General features: G+C 39.2%; 1 protein-coding gene across 6 annotated transcripts in view; it reads right to left on the bottom strand.

The window, feature by feature from the left end:
• MYO6 (myosin VI) overlaps window positions 1-21,566 on the bottom strand; it is a 192,315-nt gene that overhangs the window by 83,517 nt on the left and 87,232 nt on the right. For 3 of the 6 annotated variants that reach the window (XM_060236257.1, XM_060236220.1, XM_060236240.1), the window contains exons 4-10: window positions 16,346-16,419; window positions 15,352-15,481; window positions 14,262-14,367; window positions 12,453-12,508; window positions 11,597-11,694; window positions 6,248-6,412; window positions 3,634-3,723 (exon numbers count right to left, since the gene is read on the bottom strand). In XM_060236257.1, the coding sequence (XP_060092240.1) occupies window positions 3,634-3,723; window positions 6,248-6,412; window positions 11,597-11,694; window positions 12,453-12,508; window positions 14,262-14,367; window positions 15,352-15,481; window positions 16,346-16,419 (719 nt within the window). The remainder of the gene's footprint in view (window positions 1-3,633; window positions 3,724-6,247; window positions 6,413-11,596; window positions 11,695-12,452; window positions 12,509-14,261; window positions 14,368-15,351; window positions 15,482-16,345; window positions 16,420-21,566) is intronic. The other 3 variants (XM_060236263.1, XM_060236229.1, XM_060236248.1) reach the window with 1 other exon arrangement.

Here is a 21,566-nt window from a genome sequence, read left to right as displayed (position 1 = left end):
CTGCTTCTATGACTGAAAGGCCTTAGGATCCAGAGCATCAGGCCTGACATTCACAGTCCTGTGAAGGGTACTACAGTGGTTGTTGAGGCCATAAAGGTCCAGTAGTCTCTGGACAAAAAGAGCCAGCTGGAGTCTGTAACATAAAAAAGGAATCCACACAGAGAATGCTAAAATCCTTTCTGAAGAATTTCTTAGCAAAGGAGGAGTGACGGATACTATGAAAGTTACTTTTTCAGTGGAGATGAGATTGGATTTGTCAGGGTGTTTTAAAATGATGTGGTCTCATAGTAATCTCTCTTTTTTGCCAGCCACCACCAACCAGTTTCCAAGCTACAGGTAAATTTTGCACCCCAGCCTGTGTAAACAGGCATTAACAACAGTTACAAACTTGGTGGAAAACCTCATGGGCTGTCATTAGACTGAAACGGAGGACTGTGGAAGCAAAAAATGTTTTGAGAACTTGATCTGACCTTGATGTAAAAGCAGTTGTCAGGCAGGTCTAGGGTTAGAAACCAGATGCCTGGGCCTAACAAAGGGGAAATATTGGAAATGGATATCACTCTGATTTTTTATTAACAGGAACTTGTTGAACTTTCTCAAAGCAGGGATATGTCAGTCCCCTTGTTTTTGTCCACTAGGAAACATTCCCCAGGAGGATATCAACTTCTGCCTGCATTTGTGGGGAAGGAGTAGGAATACTGACCAAAGAGTGTAGACTGGCAGGAGGAGTCTAGAGGGCATACCCTCTTGAAACTATAGAGAGGATACACTGGTCCTGACAAATATCCTGCTAAGTGAGAGGGGAACTGGATGGTCCTTCTGAACTGGGGAGCCTTGGCCACAGACAGTAGCTGTTAAAAACTTCGTTTGCCATGGAAAAGCATCTTGGATTACACTGCGACCTTGCCTTTTCCTCTCTGAGAGGAAAACTTCCCCCTTGATTGAGATGGAAGCTGACAATGTATACAGAGAAAGGAGGCCTATAAGATGTTGGGCCTGATACCTTCTATCCTGTAACTAGCATGGTGGGCCTTAAAATAAGACCTGAACCCTTGTGGAGACAGGACAGGAAGAACAGCTCCCAAGGTTTTTGCTGTAAATTTATTCCCTCATACATTCTAGAACTTGATCTGCTTTGGTATTAAAAAGATCAGACCTATCAAGAAGATCAGACTCATGGAACATAACCATGAGTAACATCTTAAAGAAACGGCTGTGGCAACAGTGCAAAGTAAACAACTGGACAAATGAAGATATATTCAAGTGGGTAGCTGTGTTGGTCTGAAGCAGCAAAACAAAGTTTGAATCCAGTGGTACCTTTAAGACCAAAAGAGTTTTATTCAAGATATAAGCTTTCATCTGCACACACACTTCTTCAGATACAATGAAATAGAAATTACCAGTCCATACATATAGGTAGAAGATGAGCAGTAAATTAGCATACAACATAATAAAAAAATTTAACAGATTCAAGGATCAAACAGGAATAGTTTATATGGTTACCATTTATTTGGGTTTAATTTGGGGGAGGGGACACTGTGTTTTCCCTAGAATTAAGCTCAAACAAATGGTAAGCAGATAGGCAGTGTGCAGGTTCAACTATGAACAATGTGGGGAATATGAATCCCAGGCTTGATAACGCTCATAATGGTCCTCTTTGTGAGTAGCATAAGAATAGTGTCAAGGATAGTAGTGATGAAGGTCTTAGCATGGGGACTCTGACGGAGACCTGTAATCATAATCAGTCAAATCTGAGTGCCATGATGAGATTATCAGATGTGAACTGTGGATAGCAGGTGGAGAGGCCAGAGCTGGTCATGGGATCAAGGAGTTCAGCTTCCAACATAAAACACTAAAAACTATGTGACAGTATCCTGGTGGCAAGGGCAACCTTGGAGTTAGTACAACTGCTTTTACTGGATCAAATGTGGTTCAATCTGGAGCTGTCTCATAAGCAAGGAGCTGCTGTGACCAAGGGAGTTTTGCCTGAATTAAATAAATCTGCCTTATCATGGCATTTGTGTATGTTGTATTTTCTTTGAGGCCGCTCTGAAGCACTCTGCAACCTGGACCCGAGCTGACAGAGGATGGACCCATCAGAACTGATGAAGAATGTCCTGTCTCTCAGGAATCTGAAAAAGTGCTGGGTCAGGACAGATTTCAGAAACAGAATGAGAGGACTTTTTCCCATAATGCTGCCTGAAGGTGGGAGGCTAGGTCATACCTTGCCTTTAGTGTGAACAGTCTACAAACAGAGCATCTAGAGATATTGTTGCTCTTCACCAAGCCAGAGAAGGCAAAGCGTATGATCATCTGAGTGAGGACTTTTTCACCCCACATGCATACATTTTTTAAAAAAATATACCTTCCCCATTCATATTCAGAGGTCATTTTTTAAGTATTTTTTTTTTAAGTATTATTCCTCAGAAAAATACAGGGCTAAAAGAAAGAAAACTGTGTCCTGTTTTCCTCAGAAAAAGGAAAAGAATAAAAGTCCAGAAGAAGATCAAAGCTCCTCAGTGGGAGACAAAATCTCCAAGTTTTTTACCTCCCTCAGACAAGGAGCTTCAGGGAAAGACAACCGCTCTCAGCAGCAGCAAAGAGAGATCTGAGGAAGGGACCCCCTTCCTCCTCCTTTCCACACCAAAAAGGTAGGAATTCAGAATAAGAGGGGGAACTTTCCGGAACTTCTTCACAGTTGGCCTTGTACACATGCAGAACCCATGTAAAACTGCACAGATACCACAACAATGAACATCTGTTTATATAGGCCAAGTTTAAGCTATATCATTACATCACTACCTAGTCAGACATGATGCTGTCAGCACTGGAAGCTAACCCACCAAATTCACAGAATAGGTCATGCTTTTGGGGTAGCCCCAGAACCATAGTAGATGAGTGCAGGGCTCACTATTTGGCAGCATTCAGACAAAGACTCTTCAGTTCTTTGAACTGCTGCCTCTCTATGGACACTATACACAAAGGGCTACAGCAGCCCTTTTTCAAGGTTCGAGGAAAGGACAAGCCACGATGGTGCGCACACGCTGGCAGTGTGGAAGGGATCAGTCAGGCATGAGTCTTCTACCCTGAATGGTCATTACTGCACTAATTGATTTCAATATGTAAACTTCATTTAGTTAAATACCACTGACAAAATAACTGATGAAAGCAACAATGTAAAGTTGATTATTCTGCCTCTGTAATAGCTAAATCAAATAAAAATCCAATGAAATGTTTCATTCCAGGAAAACTTTTCTAATTAACAAGGGTGCCAAAATTCTGGCTACAATTCAGATATATAGACAAAAACAGGCAAGTCAAGTTGGGTACACTGAACAAAGGCATAGCTCAAAATAACTGGCCTCAATCAAGATGTGCTGCCAGTGAGTACATGCTTCCCAGTGCACATGCAGAGCTGTGCATACCTACTGGATGGCTGATACCTGTTTTAAAATGCCCCTCATTTGTTCAGGAAGATAGTAGTATTGGGCTTCCATCCCCCTCCTCAGACAGGGAGAAACACTATCAAAACTGCTTGAATACAAGCAGATATGAACCAAATTTTAGATGCAGCAATTATGCTACATGAACTTATAACTGTTTTGCAAAGCATGACATTTCAATATTAAATACACATCTTACCTCAGGACTTTTGCGATTCTGCAAAATCTGCTTATCTGTTTCTTTGGTAGCAAAGTATCGAGTGCAGCCACGATTTAAATACTATTGAAACAAAAGAAAATAACAAAAGAAAACAAAAGAAAATTATTAAAGAAAATAATAATTGGAGTATTTCAAAAGACTCCAATTACAGTTTTAAAAATGTATCTTGTACCTCAACACAATGATAGTATGGTGATGATTACCAAGGTGTTTTAGTCCCATACAATTTTACCTTTAACTTAACTATTTTAAAACACAGATTTGGTATTCAATAAACTGACTAGCACAAACGATGTATTAAAAGATTCAAATAAAGGATATTTCTTGTAGAGCTTGGAATGGCACAATTGACTTAAAACTGTTATCCCAAGAACATTTATAATTATATAATTAAAAAAGAAGATTCATATATTAGCACTATGTGTAAGAAATAAATTAAGACAGATGTCAATTAATGATGAACATATGTCTATAGACACTTTTGGCACCACACTTTTGTCTAGTGTAAAATATGTCTAAAATAAATACTGAAGCAATTCACAAATGGAAATGCACCAAACAAACTGAAAAGATTTCTGAATTAAATATTAGTTTCAATGTGCTGTTGTACAAGAAGCCTATTCAAACATCCATAAACCATGCAAAGTTCTAACTACATAGAGGCTACATATGCTGGTATCACCACCTCTGAAGGCTTTGTTCTGAGAAGCCAAATTAAAGCCCAATCACACCATTACTTTTAATGCACCCAGTACAATTACATGAGCAGCATTACAGGGAATGTGGGGACTACAACAACGTTGCTGCAACAATTTTTTGTGATTTCCTGCAAAAGCAAACATCAGGGGGAAAATAATTTTAAAACCTACAAATATTTTTAAAACTTTCAAAACTTATCTACAGAAGTTTTACATAATCATTCCTTAGATTCAGGTGGGTAGCCATGTTGGTTTGAAGCAGCAAAACGAAGTTCAAGTCCAGTGGCACAAGATCAACAAGAGATAAGCTATTGTGTGCGTGCACACTTCTTCAGATACACTGAGAGAAGATGGATGGATTGTAATAGCAGGGCCTCAGTTAATTACTCTCAGCATTCCACAATGAAGATGGGTACATCTGCCTATCAATCACTGATTATTATATATATATCCTTCACTATCTTTTCCCCTGGAATTAAAACCAAACAAATGGTGTCCATATAAACTAAGCTTATTATTCCAGTTTGGTCCTTGCATCTGTCAAACAACTTTATTATGCTGTTTGCTAATTTGCTATTTCCCCTCTGCCTAGATATATGGATGGGCAAATTCCATTTCAATGCATCTGAAGAAGTGTTGTGTGCACACGAAAGCTCATACCTTGAAAACTTTGTTGATCTTAATGGTGCCACGGGACTCAAACTTTGCTCTGCTGCTTCAGACCAACATGGCTACCCACCTGAATCTAAGGAATGATTATGTAACACTTGTTTGTCTTCAAGGTGTCTCAGGACTTAAACTTCGTTCTATAATTATTCCTTATTACCTAACCTTAGTGGAATCCCATTACGATGCAGTCCTCTGGGAAGCATGTTCCAGCACCTGCACTAGTATTTAATTATTTTCTGAGCATAATTATAGGAACAGATTTAAAAACAAAACTATGGCTAATTACAACTTCAAAAATCTGCTGAAAATGCACAAATAGTGCAAGAAAGGGTGGCCAAACTGTGGCTCGAGAGCCACATGTGGCTCTTTCACAAATATTGGGCTCTTGAAGCCTCCACTACCCTATTGGCCAGCTGGGAGAAGGCATTTGTCTCTAAATCACTTCTCCAAGCCAAGCCAGCTAGAGGCTTGGAGAATGCATTTAAAGTTGCTTTCTTTCTGATTCTCCCTCTCCCCATCTATTTGCCTGCCTGTCTTCCTTACTGTTTTGTGGCTCTCAAATATCTGATGTTCATGTCTTGTGGCTTTCAAACATCTGATGTTTATTCCATGTGGCTCTTGCATTAAGCAAGTTTGGCCACCTCTGGTACAAGCGATGTCAGCAGCAATAGCAAAAAACATGAAGCTAGATATTACATTTCATCCTGTAACTTTCAGGCATTCTTACCCAAATCATTTCTCTGATTTCTTCCTCTACCAATATCCAATTAGGAGAAAAGGAGAGGACATGATCTCATAATATAGGTCAGCATGCATTATGGGCTGCAATTTTTTGTGGGAGGCTTACATTTTCCTTAAGTTCTGTATATGAATGGATGTTCTTGGAGAAACTTGTTCCACTTTCAGTTTCAGAGATTAAGCACTGACTTGTCTAGGGCTAAATTCTCAGATGTATTCCAGTTATTTCTCAGTGTAGGAGGCTAAGCCTTTAAAGACATGGTATTTTCATTGTAGTCTGATTTTACTGTTGTGTGTTAGAATGCAAACCATTCCAAGTCTTCAAGATAGGAGAGAAACAAAAGAAATCCTAAACTTAGTTGAAAAGTTATAAACCTGAATTGAATACCTGAAACTCAGTTCAACCACTCTTCTAACACAAAACATTCTGGGAGAAGCAAGAACAGGGTAGTAATAGAGAGGGAGAGAGATCTACTCACTCTAAAATTATCTGGTGAGCTTAAATACAATTTCTCTCTTATATCTTCAGGGGCTCCAGCACAAAGCCTGTAGAATATATGGTAGTTCCTCTCCTCTTTGCCTTGAACACAGATCCTGGATTTCTCCAGCAGGTAATGTGACACAAACCCACCAACCACTGAATTCTGAAAGAAAAAAGCAAAGGTTACTTTTGTGAAGAAATAAAACTTCATTTATGTCTTTAAAATATATATATGTTCAGGATTTGGCTATATTGACTTCTTCACTACAAACTGGATACAGAAGCATGAAAGATATTCAGTCTGCATTGTTATAGTTTTTTCACAAGCTCTAGTTGACAAAAAAAAAAGCCCAGTTAGATCTAGTGTTGTGTAATCAAAACTGCAGACTGATTATCTATGTACACCTATAAACCATTACCCCCAGACAGGGTACAAAGATTGATAATCCTTCAGCCGTTATCACCACTGTTCAGCAATATTTGCAGTCCCAAATTATATCAACACAGGTATTTAAACCCATTCTTGCTGTTTTACAAGCAATAAAACTCAAATTTGTTAACACTGCTCATTTGGGATGCCAAAATAAACTGTGGAGACCATGAGGCTCTCTACTGCTGTTCTGTGTACAATGAGGGAAATGTGCACAACCCCTAGCTTATTCTTGTCAAGCAAACTAGAGTTTGTTTGCAGTGTCTGAATACTGTATTGCATCAGAAGGGTTGCCATCTTTGACTATAACACTGTGAGGAACCCAAAGCACATAACAGATAACACAGGGAGCTGGGGACAGGCTCACGAAGCAAGACAGCATCTGAGCAGGATAAAAGAAATTAGATTCAGTCTATCTAGCCCAGGGAGGGCCAAACTGTGGCTCGGGAGCCACATGTGGCTCTTTCATACATATTGTGTGGCTCTTGAAGCCCCCACATCAGGTGGCTTGGAGAAGACATTTATAGTTAAAGTTACTTTCTTTCCAACTCTTCCTTACCCCATCTGTTTGCTTTCTTTCCACCTTTCCTTCCTTCCTTGCAGCTCCCAAACATCTGACATTTGTCTTGTGGCTCTCAAACATCTGATGTTCATCTCTCACAGCTCTCAGACATCTGACATTTATTCTATGTGGCTCTTCCGTTAAGCAAGTTTGGCCACCCCGATCTAGTCTCAAACCTTAAAGAACATATCAACCTGTTGCAACCCTACTTTATTTTTGTATTTCATTAACTCTATTGCCGAGAACAACCTTCGGGGGGGGGGTTTTCCCTTTGCAAAGGCTTCAATAGGGTAAGAACAGATACAGACAAATTGCTAAAAAACACAGCAGTTAAAACAGCAAATGTGAAAAGCTTACATTTGAATATCAACTGACATAGTATGCTTGAATATAAACTGACTAGTAAGAAACTGAGTGATCTCAAAAAATTATCACCATTAAGTTAGCCTCTTTGCTGACAACACAGAGCATTGTATTTCCTTCCTATAAATTTATTACCCAAATGCAAAAGAAACAGAATTGCAGGATTCCTGGCTTTAAAGTAAGCTCTGAAAAATCACATCCACTAACATGCCTAGTCATTCTAGAGATCAAGAATCTATAATATAATAAAAGCCCTTTCGTCTTGACAGAACAAAGCAACCTGATTGGTTGGGACTGTGGTGCATCAACCTTTGGCTCGTCAAACTATCAATCAAGAATACTTGTTTGCCATTGGCTGAGTCTGATCCTCTCCCACCTGAGTAGCTGCTACTAGCCAGCAAAGCTGATTCTGCCAGTAAAAGGCAACCAACCTTAGTTCTGGCAGTTACTGGCTCTCCCCACACTACCACTGGCTGAGCCGCCTGTCACACTGATTCACAGAGGAGAGAAAGAAACCCCTCTCTTAATTGAGGGAGGGAGGAGGAGAAAATGGGCTGAGTACTCCTCCCTATCCTCCTCTGGAAAAATGGCATCCTGTGTCAACAGACCTGATTGAGAGAGAGAGAGATATGGATAGGAAGTGAGACAGACAGAGACTGAAGTCCTGTGCTTAAGGCCAACAATGATCTCAGAGACAGACTGTTGGTCTGAAAGGTATCACTAAAAGCCTCTGAGGCAGAACATACTGGGGCTAGTCCTGACTACAGCTGCCAGTTCCAGGCTGATGGGAAATTCCTGGAGATTTTGTGGTGGAGTTTATAGGAGGGCATAGGAGTTAAGGCTTCAGAGTGGGGTTTGCCAGACCCAGGTTCTTCTTGAGGAAGCTGACTAGATGATTTTGGACAGTCACAGATTTCCAGCCTAACCAACTTCACAGGGTTGTTGTGCAGATCAAAAAGGGGAAGAATGATGTAAGCTGCTTTGATTTCCCCCCCCCCCCCACACACACACACACATTGTGGAGAAAGATTGTCCTTTTTCCTATGTAGAGGCTGCAGTGAGGGAGAAAGTGATGCAAAGCTGAAGGCAGAGGGGCAGATAAAGGAAAAGAGACAGGGCTGTCAGCTCTAGGTTAGGAAATTCCTGGAGATTTAAGGGATGGGGCTTGAGGAGGGGTGGGACCTCAGACAGGTACAATTCCATTTCCTCCTGGGGAACCAATCTCCAGGCAAGGTCTAGAGATCACTCAGAATTACAGCTGCTCTCCAGATGGCAGAGATCAGCTCTCTTTGGGGTGGGGAGTGAATGCCTTCACTTGGGTGGGTGGAAAGACAGCGAAGGTGGAGGGGCATTCACCCACAGCCTCTTTCTAGAACCCGTTTTTTTCTCCACAATGGGCCTTGTTCCTAGTTCTTTATAATTGGATAATTTTGTTTTGGAAATACCTGGATTGTAAGTTACAACAAATGAAACACAACACTAATGACAAACATTAAGATGGATAAGAGAGCAATAGAAATCCATAACTTCTTTGGGTTCAGAGCGTCATAATAGTTATTAAAAAAAAAAAATTGAAGCCAGGACCAATCTCGGGCAAAATAGATGATGTAGAAGGAGGAAAAATCAGGATCCGTTCTCTAGAAAATGTGGTTGGCAGACAAAACTTAGCAGATATCCCACATATAATCCTTTCATTTTATCCAAACTCCGTGTGTGGGATCATAGCAGAAAATATTGGGGCTCCAATTCTTGATTAACTCCCCCCTTTACTCTAATGACTCTAATTTTAGGGGAAGTATACAGATCAGTACATTTTCAAACTGGCATAAATAAATACAAGATCTATAGATTTTGCGATGTTGTACATAAGAGGAAATGCTGACAATGCAGCATAAATGAAGGCTATGAATATTTACAGTTTACACACCTATTCAGTCCTTACTTCTCCGGAAACAACTTAAAGAGGATCCAGCTGCCTTTGAAAATTTTAACTTTAAATAGAACTACCAACTTCAAAGGAGTCACCTCCTTATTTCACTTATAAGGATTCTGCCATTGCAAAACCAATTATATGAAGGCTTGGAAACAATATTTTGTGGAACAAGTAGAAGATATCAGGAATAAGATACGGGATATATTCCCTTAAACTCAAGATGCATCAATGTCAGCAGAAGCATGTTCAGAGTGATTGGCCTATGGTACCACACCAAACAGACTCAAGTGTTGAACACCTATCAACTCAGGTTTGTCCTGAAGAAATTGGAATGCTGGGTAATTCATTTCATGTTTGAACTATCCCAAAGTCCAGAGGTACTGGAAACTGAGTTATGCTTTCCATCTATTAAAAATAATTAGATTTATATTTTAGTATTCATGATATCCTTAATCCAATTGCTATTTATTTAATACATTTATATGCACACTTTTCTTTTCTTTTTTGCAGTTTCAAATTCATAGAGTAATATGAAAATAGGAATTACAATCTCCAGAAGTTTTTAAAGAATTTTAAATATTCAAACCAGACAAACAAGTAATTTGGGTCAATTGATAATAAGGTAGATAATATAGATACTTTATATTTTTAAGATCTGCTCCTGATATTTTTGACTTGAGAATCTTTTTATAATGAAATAGACAAAGTATTGTATTTTCTGTCTTTTTTTCTCCTGCTAGAAATAATTAAGTTAGTATTAAGGACAAAGAAATTATATTCATCTTTTCTGCTCATGTTTATTCTCAACATTGTCAAATTAACTAATTAGTTCTTATCTTTAAAATTGCTAAAGTTAACCTGTTAGTTATATCTTGTGATTGATTATTTCTCTCTTTTTGCTATTCTCATTTGTATGTACTGAAGATGAATAGCTTGAATTTATATCATAAGCAATAGAATAGTAAAAAGTAAATGAGGAAATAAGACTGTAGAACTTAATGGTTATATTGGGTTAAAACTGAAAGGCAGGTAGAAATAATCTGCTTTTTTCTGTTTATTGTTTTTCTATCTTGTTCCCCTCCCCCCTTGCTTCTTTTTTTTTTTGCTTCTGTATACCCGCATTATTCTTTCTTTTTATACCCAAACTTAATATATGCACACTTTTCTCTGGAACTTCTCAGGACTTTCGAATGTTTTGTTTTTAGTATTGATGTTTATTCAAATTCAAAAGAGAATAATTTTAATAATTAATAATTTTAAAAAGAAAGAAAAAGATAGGAAATTTAGATTGCATTTGAATCCAGGGGACCTTCTCCCCAGAATAAAGGTAGTTCCCTGTGCAAGCACCAATTGTTTTTGACTCTAGGGTGATGTTGCTTTCACAACGTTTTCATGGCAGACTTTTTACAGGGTGGTTGCCATTGCCTTCTCCAGTCATAGGTTGGGAGAAATCAGAGGTGTGCCACAAGAGGGAAAATCAGGGACCTGCCCACCCCTTAGCACACACAGACTTTTTAGACAAAAATCTAGCTATTCTGGAACTACTGGTTCAAGAAAGATAGTGCAGAAAACACTGTAGAACAGAACAGCAAGTAACCCAGAAAAAACAGACAATTCAGTATGCTTTTTGCTATATAGAAATTCCATGCCCATACCTATTGCCCTTCCCATCTTGCAGTTATTACAACCAATTCTCATCAAAGTCCTATAGTATTCAATTGATTAACTAATTTCTACCCAACCATTCTAGAACACCATTTGGCTAGGTAGGTCAATTTGCCTCCTATAAATGCAAAGTTACCACCATTCAAACAGAAGACTGATAGCCAAGCAGTGTCATTGAAAAAGTTCTCATTAATTATTTAATTTAATGTATATTGCCTTTCAGCCTAAATAAATTTTTGAGACAGAACAATGATAAATGGTAAAAAAATTGACACACAGTGATTTGTACAGAAAGCTCAGCAGGAAGAAAAAATCCCCATGGTACAAAAAAAGATCACCTAAATAAATTTACAACACACACCGATATGTCTACTACATAACAAATCAGCAATACCTTTTCATTGAAATGAATTTCTACAAATTTTCCAAAGCGACTGCTATTGTTGTTACGAACGGTCTTTGCATTTCCAAAAGCTTCTAAAAGTGGATTGGCTATTGAAGAAAAAAGAAAAGGAAAAACCAATAAAACATTAAATTTCTAGACCACAAAGGGGGGGGGGGGGGCGGGTAGTCTTAAGAAAAACTGAGCAAACGTGTTAAGTAAAGCTGTTCTTTTTGAGAGCAGGGGGACATTTCAGATGAATACAGCAATTTAAGATCTTTGGTCTGTTCTTGCACACCATAAAACTACTGAGGTCAAATGTAAGAAATCAGGAAGTGTCTTAAAATGCAGTACCAGTAAGTATTTGACTGCAGTATTTGACTACCATATCATGGTAAGTTAACTGGGCACAGCGCACCAGTGGATTTTCTAGCATATGCCCTTTTTAAATGAGAGATTAAAAAAAGAAATGTCATAACCTAAGAACAGCCCTGATTGATCAGACTAGTGACCTATCTAGTCCAGCATCTTGCCTCACGCAGCAGCTAACTAAAGTGTCAACAACTGGCCAACAACAGGAAGAGATTCAGGCCTTAACCTGATGTTGACTCTCAGCACTGGTATTCAGCGGTTTACTTTATAGATACTTTATTTCCATTGCATTTACATCAATCAAATTCTTTAAATCTATTCCCTTGACTTCCACGTACCTCATATATATATATATATATATATATATATATATATATATATATATATATATATATATATATATATATTTAAAAGCGTATAAATATAAAGTTCCAGGTATCAAGTGATCCAACATTTATATTGAAAGTATTTTTATTTGTTTAGTAAAACACAGTACCTTCTACAATTCTGTCATCAATATCCTGCCCACTTCCATAGGATTCAGTCAAATACCTGCAAAAAATATACAACCTGTTATATTTTACAGCTACTGTTTTTCCTAGAAACTGCTTTGTTTAAAAAGGAAGTCATTTCAACACCCTAATTTTGTGCATCCAGTAAAAGGAGAAAGTTTCAAAATAAAGTACATATCTGCAGGGCTTTTTTTGAACAGGAACGCAATTCCGGCTGGCTTGGTGTCAGGGGGTGTGGCCTAATATGCAAATAAGCTCCTGATGGGCTTTTTCTGTATGAAAAGCTCTGCATATCTGTATTTATATTTAGACAGGTGAAAAGGTCACAGAGTCTAAGGCAGTGGTATTCACCCTATAGCTCATGAAATGCCACATTCACAATTAGCACTGACTAAAACATGCCACAAGGTTACTCCATGAAGGCCATTGTATGGTCATTGTAAAATTTTGTTGACTGGCACCCTGATGAGTGAGAATGCCTCACCAATAGATTGATACCTAATATCTGATGAATGCTTGTGAAATGCTGGTGACACCGAGGAGTCATGTCTTATTCCCAATTTAATTTGGAATTGTTTACATTGTCTGTGACTTCAGAATTGGACTTCCTATTGTTATATGTCCTTACATAGTTGCTGTGCACAACAAATTAATGCAATTCATTTTAGTCTTTTTGACATGATTTGCTTTATTGTTTAAAAGCCTATACAACAGATTTCATCATCTGTTGATACTACCCTCCACATAAGACACAACAGCTGAGGCTAGAAAGTGAGAAATCTGAAGGGGGAAGAAAAGCCTGGAGGAGAGTAAGCCAGCCATGAACACAGTGGAGTACACCATCATCATCCCATTGTGACCAAGCTTGTTTGCTTCCTGGGTGGCTTTGGTGATGGTGGTTTTCTCGGGGGCCAGTCTGCTCTCCTGCCAGCAGTGGGGTTGCTCAAGAGGACAAGCACTTTACTTTCTTTTCTATTACAGTGCTTGCAGTTCAGGGAGGTTTGCCGCTTACCCACCCTCCAGCCCTCCAACCTTTTCTGCTCCAAGGTGCAAACAACCTATCAACAACAAGCCCTGCCAGGCAATGGACTTGCCCACTTTTCTGAAACATGGAGCAGGTGCCACATTGCAAAACAGTGCTCAGAAGAGCCACTGTTGGTATGTCAAAGAGTCACATGTGGCCTCCAAGCTACTGACTGTCACTGGTTTAAGGCTATGCTGGAGGCATTATATACAGACTCAGATTTGACACTTGGCATTTCAAACAGTATTCTCCTCACAGAAGAACCTCAAATACAGGAATTCTGGTTGACGATTTCCTTAGTTCTTATACGGACAGCCAGAGTAGTATAGTAACTCAAATCCTGGTTATAGACTACAGAAGTTTGTGTTAAACTCTCCAGACATCCATCACTGGTGTCCCTTGGCCAGTCATTATTTCTCAGGACAACCACTCTCACATAAATGCTGCAAAGGTAAGCTGGGATGAAACCACTTACCCTCTAGAGGAAACTACAATATACAAAGTGTGTGCTTACACAATCAGATAAGTCAGTAAATGTTTAGGATACTTCCACAACAAAGAATTCCTCAGAAAGCCCCTAGCTTACAGAGCTCCATATGCATGTCAAAGCCTATGTACAACTGTTTCTTAGAACTGCATACAGATCTCATTTCATTATTTTTAAATGGATTTTGAATTGTACCTGTTAGGAGATTCAAGAATTTGAAAAGAGATTAATTAATCACTATATTCTATTCAGTAGAAATGTTTTCAACAGGAAGATACAAACCGTAAAACAAATTTAGTGTTTTCTGTCTTGCCCGCTCCCGATTCTCCAGACACAATGATTGACTGACTCATCTTGAGCACTTTCATGTCACGAAATGCTTTATCAGCTGAGGTAAACATGTAAGAGGCCATTAAAATGGATTTGGAAGAGCATAACACAGATCAATGTTTTCATTAGCTTTTCAAACACTATGTAATATTCTTATATAAGCATCATTTGAAGTAATGAAACAAAAATGTTTTTTAAATTTTTCAGAAACACGTATTTACTGTCTGAAGAAGTAAATGTGCAACACAATAAACAATGCCATGATGTTTAGGAAACAACAGAAAGAGTTCTGACAATGCACCTGCAAGGACTGCTAGACCAGAAGTGTGACTGAATACTTAGCTTTTGAAGTATTGCTTTTAGAACACTGTTAGTAAACTGTAGATAATGTCATAGCAATAGTGAAGGACTTATCACTTCAGAAAACTATTATAGTAAAAGCTTGGTTATCCAGCATGTGATTTTCAAGAATGCTCAGTTGACAGCATCATCCAGATGGCAAGTTCCTCACCTTTAGCTCCCATACCTCTGAATCTTCAAACATGCATGCACTCCCACCACCCCAGCCAGTCAGCTTGATGCTTCTAGCCATTGATGGACTTCTAACAGCCGAAGCTGTCAGGTGATATTATCCTCAGTTGCTTCCTTCTCCTCAGCCTGCCTCAAGCTGCTGGGACCAGAAGCCAGTTTTGCTGGTCCAAGCAGCCTGCTGTGCAGGACTGTTTTGTGATGGGGGGGGGGGAGGAAACAGGGTCCTTGCCAGGAGTGGAGGCAGCTGCTATGGTGTTCCCAATGGAGTGGGGGTTTGGTCACTGAATATCTCTGGGTAGGAGGTCAAACAGAGTAATAAGCTGCATATCCTGCACATCTGATTAAGCAGCTACCTTCATTCCCCATGATAATGTTTTATTCAACTTGTTTCTCCTGTGTTTAGGAAAGACATTCTCCTTTATGAAACTGAACTTCCAAAACGAAGACACGGATAACCCAATATACAGTTTCTTCCAGATGGCAGACAGTACATCAGCAGCACAGTACTTACCAATAGCATAGACATGAGGTGGTAATGTCCCAAGTGACCGCCCTTGGTATTTTTTAATAGCATCTGAAGAATAAAGTTTAGGTATGTCAAAGTAAGGATTCACTGCTATCAGGATATTGGCGACATACGTCTGGGGAAAAAAAAAAAGCAGGTGAACTGTCAAGACCACACTGGAGTGAGATAAGCAATTAAATGTGCATCACATCTGCCTATTCATAGTGACCTCAAGTCTAAAAACTGCAAGAATTTAAAGTACCCTTGAATTTGTAATTCAATTATCTTTAAGAGGTTCAGCTACCAAAACTGTGCTGAACTATTAAGAAGCTGTTTTTGAAGTTGTATTAAAACCTCACTGAATCAGTTTAAAGCCTGAAAATGAATGGCTCATTGAAAATAAAACAGGATTTAGAAACTGTATCAACATGGGGGGGGGGGGCGACGTTTCAACGTAATTGCCTATCAGTTTCTGTTACTCCTTTTAAAACTTTCTTCCTTCTATTTCACAGCTGTCATTTTCATAGCAGATGGCAAAGACTAAGTGTAATTCAGTCAGAATTCATTACATGCAATCAGGCAATCTGATAGCTACATAAAAGATTAAGACGGTCATCTGAGCTAGAAGGTGTCAGAGACAGCATGTGCTCAGTTTGTTCAGAGAGAGAGTGGGAGAGAAAGAGAGAGAGATCCATTCCTGGTATTACTGAGCCTGAACTGTCAAAGCCATTTGCCTACAGGCATCAGCATCAGATATATATTTTACATACCTGTACAATGTGTATGTATACATTCCATGTACATAGTGAAGAGTGTACCCATAAAACACACATCAGTGATTTAAATTAATTCCAATAAATTAGAGTGGACTATAATTTATTATGCCACAGCAAAAAACAACAACACACAAATGGAAACCCAAGCTAGGTCTCCACATACATTTAAGATGTTTTACAATATAACACTCTACCCATATTTTATAAACTAGCACAATACTTACATAAATTCTGTCTTTACTGTATCGAACTTTTATATTATGTAAGAGTGTGGCTTCATTTAAATACATTAGAGAACCTACAATTAAAAAAAAAGATAGTTTACAAAAAAGTAACATTTCTACCTCAGTTTTAGCAAGGAAACCACAACATTACTTCTAAAAATTAAAGAAAGCCACCATCGTGCCACTTGGAAGGCATGATAAATCAGACTAGCAATATGAAGAGGTTTACATAAGAAACCTCAATGAGTCTTATTATGATGGTCACACAGACACTGAAGCACATCATTCATTTCGTTTGCAGTGCATTGTTGCCCTGTTCCTGTCATATCCAGCTTTGTGGCATCAGCATGAGCTTGTGGCATGATTTTTTTTTTTTTGGCCTGGCATGGTTGTGTTATAGAGTATTTTTTAAATTATTATTAACTGTTTATTTATATTCTGCTCGTTCCCCATAGGGGCTCAAGGAGGAGTACAACATGAATAGTAAAACCAAAATAAAATCAACATAACAATAAAACAGCATTACAGTAAAACCAATTTCAATACACCGTCCAACAGAATAGTTCAGTATGACCAGATGTTATAACAATACGATGCAGCAAAACAGCGCACTAGGATAGTACAGCAGGGGAGGTCAACCAATCTACTGAATAGATGCCCACCGCCTCACGCAAAAACCTGGTGAAACAGCTCCATTTTGCAGGCCAGGTAGGGCCTGGATCTCCATAGGGAGCTGATTCCACCAGGTTGGGGCCAGGACTGAGAAAGACCTGGCCCTGGTAGAGGCAAGACGGGCATCTCTTGGGCCAGGAACAGTCGGAAGATCTTGGGAGGCCAAACAAAGTGACCTCCGGGGCATATACGGGAAGAGACGGTCCCGCAGGTATGTTGGTCCCAGGAAGCGTAAGGCTTTAAAAGTCAGGACTAACACATTGAAGCGAATCCAGCACTCTACAGACAGCCAGTGCAGGACACAGAGCACCAGCCGCATGCTCACCTGTACAGGTGATACAGTCAGCAGGCGAGCAGTCACATTCTGTACTCATTGTAGTTTCCGGATCAGCTTCAAGGGCAAGCCAGCGTAGAGCGAGTTACAGTAATCTAATCTGGAAGTGATCATTGCATGGGTCACTGTAGCCAGGTCTCGGGGGGGAAAGGTACAGTGCTAGCTGCCTGATCTGTCATAGATGGGAAAAGGCAGACCCGGCAGCTGCCGTGACCTGGGCCTCCATAGAAAGTGAGGCATCCAGGATCACTCCCAGACTCCAGTTGGGTTGGCACTAACACAGGGCCGTCCAAGGTTGAGAGCTGGGTGCACAAACTCACCCCCCCTCGATTCAGGCACAGGACCTCCGTCTTAGTTGGATTTAACTTCAGTCGGCTCTTCTGCAACCATCCCGCTACGGCCTCTAATGCCTTGGACAGATGTTCAGGGGCAGAAGACGGACTGCCATCCATCAACAGAGCTGGGTGTCATCAGCATACTGGTGACAACCGAGTCCAAAACCTTGGGCAATCTGGGCAAGGGGGCGCATATAGATGTTGAATAATATGGGCAAGGGAAGGACTGCCGGTCTGGGATTCTAGCTGGGCTGACGTCCCCTGAATAAGGGGAACTTAATTTTCTGTTCAGGGTAGTAAAAAGCCTTTCTTTTGGCTTTCTGCCTACATTTCTCAGTTATAGATTTGTCCAGGATACGCGCAGCAACTCGAAGATGGTTAACCTCGGCTGAGATTTGAGGCATAGGAGATTTGAGGCTTTGAGGACCACCCAAGAAGAGTGGCGTTTTCATCATCTACAGAGAATTATAGAGCCATTTAATTAGCTTAAGTCTGTCAAGATCCCATTCTCTTTTGGAACTGATAAACATCTGAAACTTGAGAAGACCGAAGTTTAAGCTGCGTAGCTGTAAAGAGGTACTTGATTATAATCTCTTGCTCCGGGACTTTTTTAAGCTAATCTAAATAACTTTGGAAGGTGGGAAGGATCGAATTACAAAGACGGTAAAGTGGAGAAAAGAAAGCTTAAAACTTGGGAGTGCGGCAGAGCGTGAGGCAGTGGGACAGAGGACGGCGCTGAGGGATAAAGGAGGAGGTGGTTTTTAGCTGCGGTTTTTCTGTCGCGGCTGCCTCCCCCTTGAAGAGTGGCTGGAGAGAGTCGTATTTCAAAGTTGAGGGTAACGGAGGAGAACGGAGGGAGAGAGAGAGAGAACCAGAGGTGAAAGTAATGGGCAAGTTTTGAAGGCGGAGTGCGGCAGAGCGTGAGGTGGCGAGACAGAGGACAGAGGATGGTGCCGAGGGATAAAAGAGGAGGAGGTGGTCTTTAGCGGTGGTTTTCCAGCCTGGCTGCCTCCCCCTTGAAGAGTGGTTTGAGAGAATTGTATGCTCGCTTTTGTTTTGGAAATTTTTCACCACTGTTTTCTGTATTGAAAACTTAAATGGACTTTGAATGAAAATGGCGAAGGTCTGAACTGGTGCTGTTGAAGAAGTAGAGCCTGCTGGGAAGAAGAATAAGGAAGAGAGGACAGGAATGCTGGGACATTTGGACTGAGATCTTAATGATGGGAGAAGTACTTAATTAAAAATGAATTAATAAACTCGATTAATTATTAATTTTTGATTTGATTGTTTGTAATGAATTAATTAATATTGAAATTTTAGAATTGCTATTAGACTTCAACTACTTAATTTTGAGGGACTTTACAAAGTTTAACAAAAATGAGAAAGGGATCAATGGGTTGATAAGAAAGGTGACAAGTGTAAGTAACAAGGTGTCAAATAGTAGTATATGTACTTTTGAAAATACATTCTGTCATTGAGAAAGGGAGGTTAGTATAGGAGGGAAATTTAAAGGGATAAGAGAATATAAGATCCCTTAGTTGGGCTATAAAATGGACTCCAAAGCTAAAAAGTTAGCTCAGGCTACCCCGCACCCCCCCCCCCCGGGTTTGGGGAAGCCAGCTACCTCAGCATTAAATCAAGATGCTGTCGAGAAACTCCAAAGTATAATGCTAGCAGGCTTTAAGCAGAATCAAGAGGCTCTTGAAGGGATTCAGGCAGAGCTTAAGGAAGAAATAAAGAAAACAAATGAAAGGATGGATGAATTTCAGAAGCAAGTATTGGCAAACACTCAGCAAACTCACGAATTGTCAGCTAAGGTTGAAGTACTGGATGAGCAGGGGAAAACAATAGCTACCTGTATGAGAGAGGTTAAAAGTACTACATCAGATTTGGAGGATAGAGTAGCCAAAATTGAAATGGACAAAGCTATGTACAAACTGAGATTTCAAAATATCTTAGAAGAAAAAGGTGAAGATATATAGAAAAATTGAGGAAATATTGACTATGGGAGAAGAACAGATAATGAAGGATATAGCACAAGAAATTGACTGGATAAAGAGGGTAGCAACAGCATATACGAAAAAGAATAATCTTCCGAGGGAAGTGCATGTGAGATTTATGAGAGTCTCTACATGTGAGAAAATCTTGAGAGTGACAAGAGAAAATGATTTAATGTGGAAAGGAAACAAAATCAAGGTTTTGAAAGATATTCCTTGGAGTGTAAGGCAAAGAAGAGAGGGCTACAGGAAATTGACATCCTGGTTAATGGACCAATCTATTTCATTTAGATGGCTGGTCCCGGAAGGAGTCTTTTTTATGTATCAAAGTAAAAGGTTTAACCTAACATCTTTAGAAAAAGTGCAGGAGTTTTGGAGGAGGCATGTTGATATAGATACTCAAGAGTCTGATGTGGAAGAAGAACAAGAAGGAGGAGGAGATCCAAGTAAAACTTGCTATGAGAACATCAAGAGGAAAAATAACGGGAAAATAAAGACAAGATTGCAGGTGTTAAAAGAGAAAAGGGCAATATCAGATAGTAACTCTCGAGTTGAACAATGAATAAAATGGGACTGAAAATTACATTGGTGGACATCAATGGTTTAAATGAACCACACAAAAAGAAAAAGATTTTTCTCCAATTTAAGAAATCTCAATCAGATATAATATGTATACAAGAAACACATATTAAGAAAGAAGATCAAAAGTACTTGCAAAATAAGAAACTGGGCTGTCTCTATCAATCTTCTGACCTAAAGAGAAAAACAGGGGTAGCCATATATGTTAGAGATTGGATAAAATTGAAGCTGCTCTACAGTGAAGATACAGGAAGAATCGTTTTGGTGGAAACTGAAGTGGAGGACGAAAGAATGATTGTAGGAATATCTATGCCCCCAACAATAACCAAGATAAATATTTTGCCGAGCTACATAAGAAATTAAATGAATTTGAGGCTACAAATTATTGCATTTTGGGAGACTTCAACGCAGTACATGATGTTTTTAAAGATAAAAAAATTGGGAAAAAGAAGAAAAAGTTACATGGCTTACTACCTAAAACATTTTTTAAGATGGCAGACGAGCTGAACCTGATTGATACCTGGAGGATGAAAAATCCTCAGACAATGGATTACACTTATTACTCTCATGTACATGATTCATGGTCAAGACTAGATATGTGTTGGATGTCTACATTGGTGGCAATATTAGTAGATCAAGCTGATATACTCCCTAAGACCTACACAGACCATAGCCCGGTTCAAATAACTTTGAAAAAATTAACGATCAGATCCAGATGGACCCTAAATCTTCAAATATTAAAAGATAAAGAATTTGTGAAGGATTCTAAAGAAAAAATTAAAAGGTTTTTTGAATATAATCGGGAAGAAGATACTTCTATTCAAACTATATGGGATGCCTTTAAAGCCTTTTTCAGAGGCTTAGCAATTAGTTATTCGGCACGAAGAAATAAGTTAAAAACATGAAAATATAATGAACTGTTGGAAAAGTTAAGTAAACAAGAAAATTTACAAAAGGTGAATAATACGGAACAGATAAAGATGAAGATTCGAGCTCTGCAACATCAAATAAATTTATTACTATCAGAAGAACTAGAGAAGAAATTAACGTGGGCCAAACAAAATTACTTCGAAAACACAAATAAAATTAGCAGGTGGCTAGCCTTTAAGTTGAGAAAGGAAAGAGAGAAAAAAATTATTAGGTCCCTAAAAGATGAGAATCAGACAGAAGTGACGCAGAGAGCCCAATTAGAAGTGGTTAAAAAGTTTTACCAGAAGTTATATCAAGAATAGCAAACAATGGAATCCCAACAGATTGAATATATTGAACAAGCTAAGATGAGACGGATAACAAATCAGCAATGG

Source organism: Heteronotia binoei, chromosome 1 (assembly GCF_032191835.1).
Source record: "Heteronotia binoei isolate CCM8104 ecotype False Entrance Well chromosome 1, APGP_CSIRO_Hbin_v1, whole genome shotgun sequence".
Lineage (NCBI taxonomy): Eukaryota > Metazoa > Chordata > Lepidosauria > Squamata > Gekkonidae > Heteronotia > Heteronotia binoei.
This window is presented reverse-complemented; position numbering and strand designations above follow the sequence as displayed.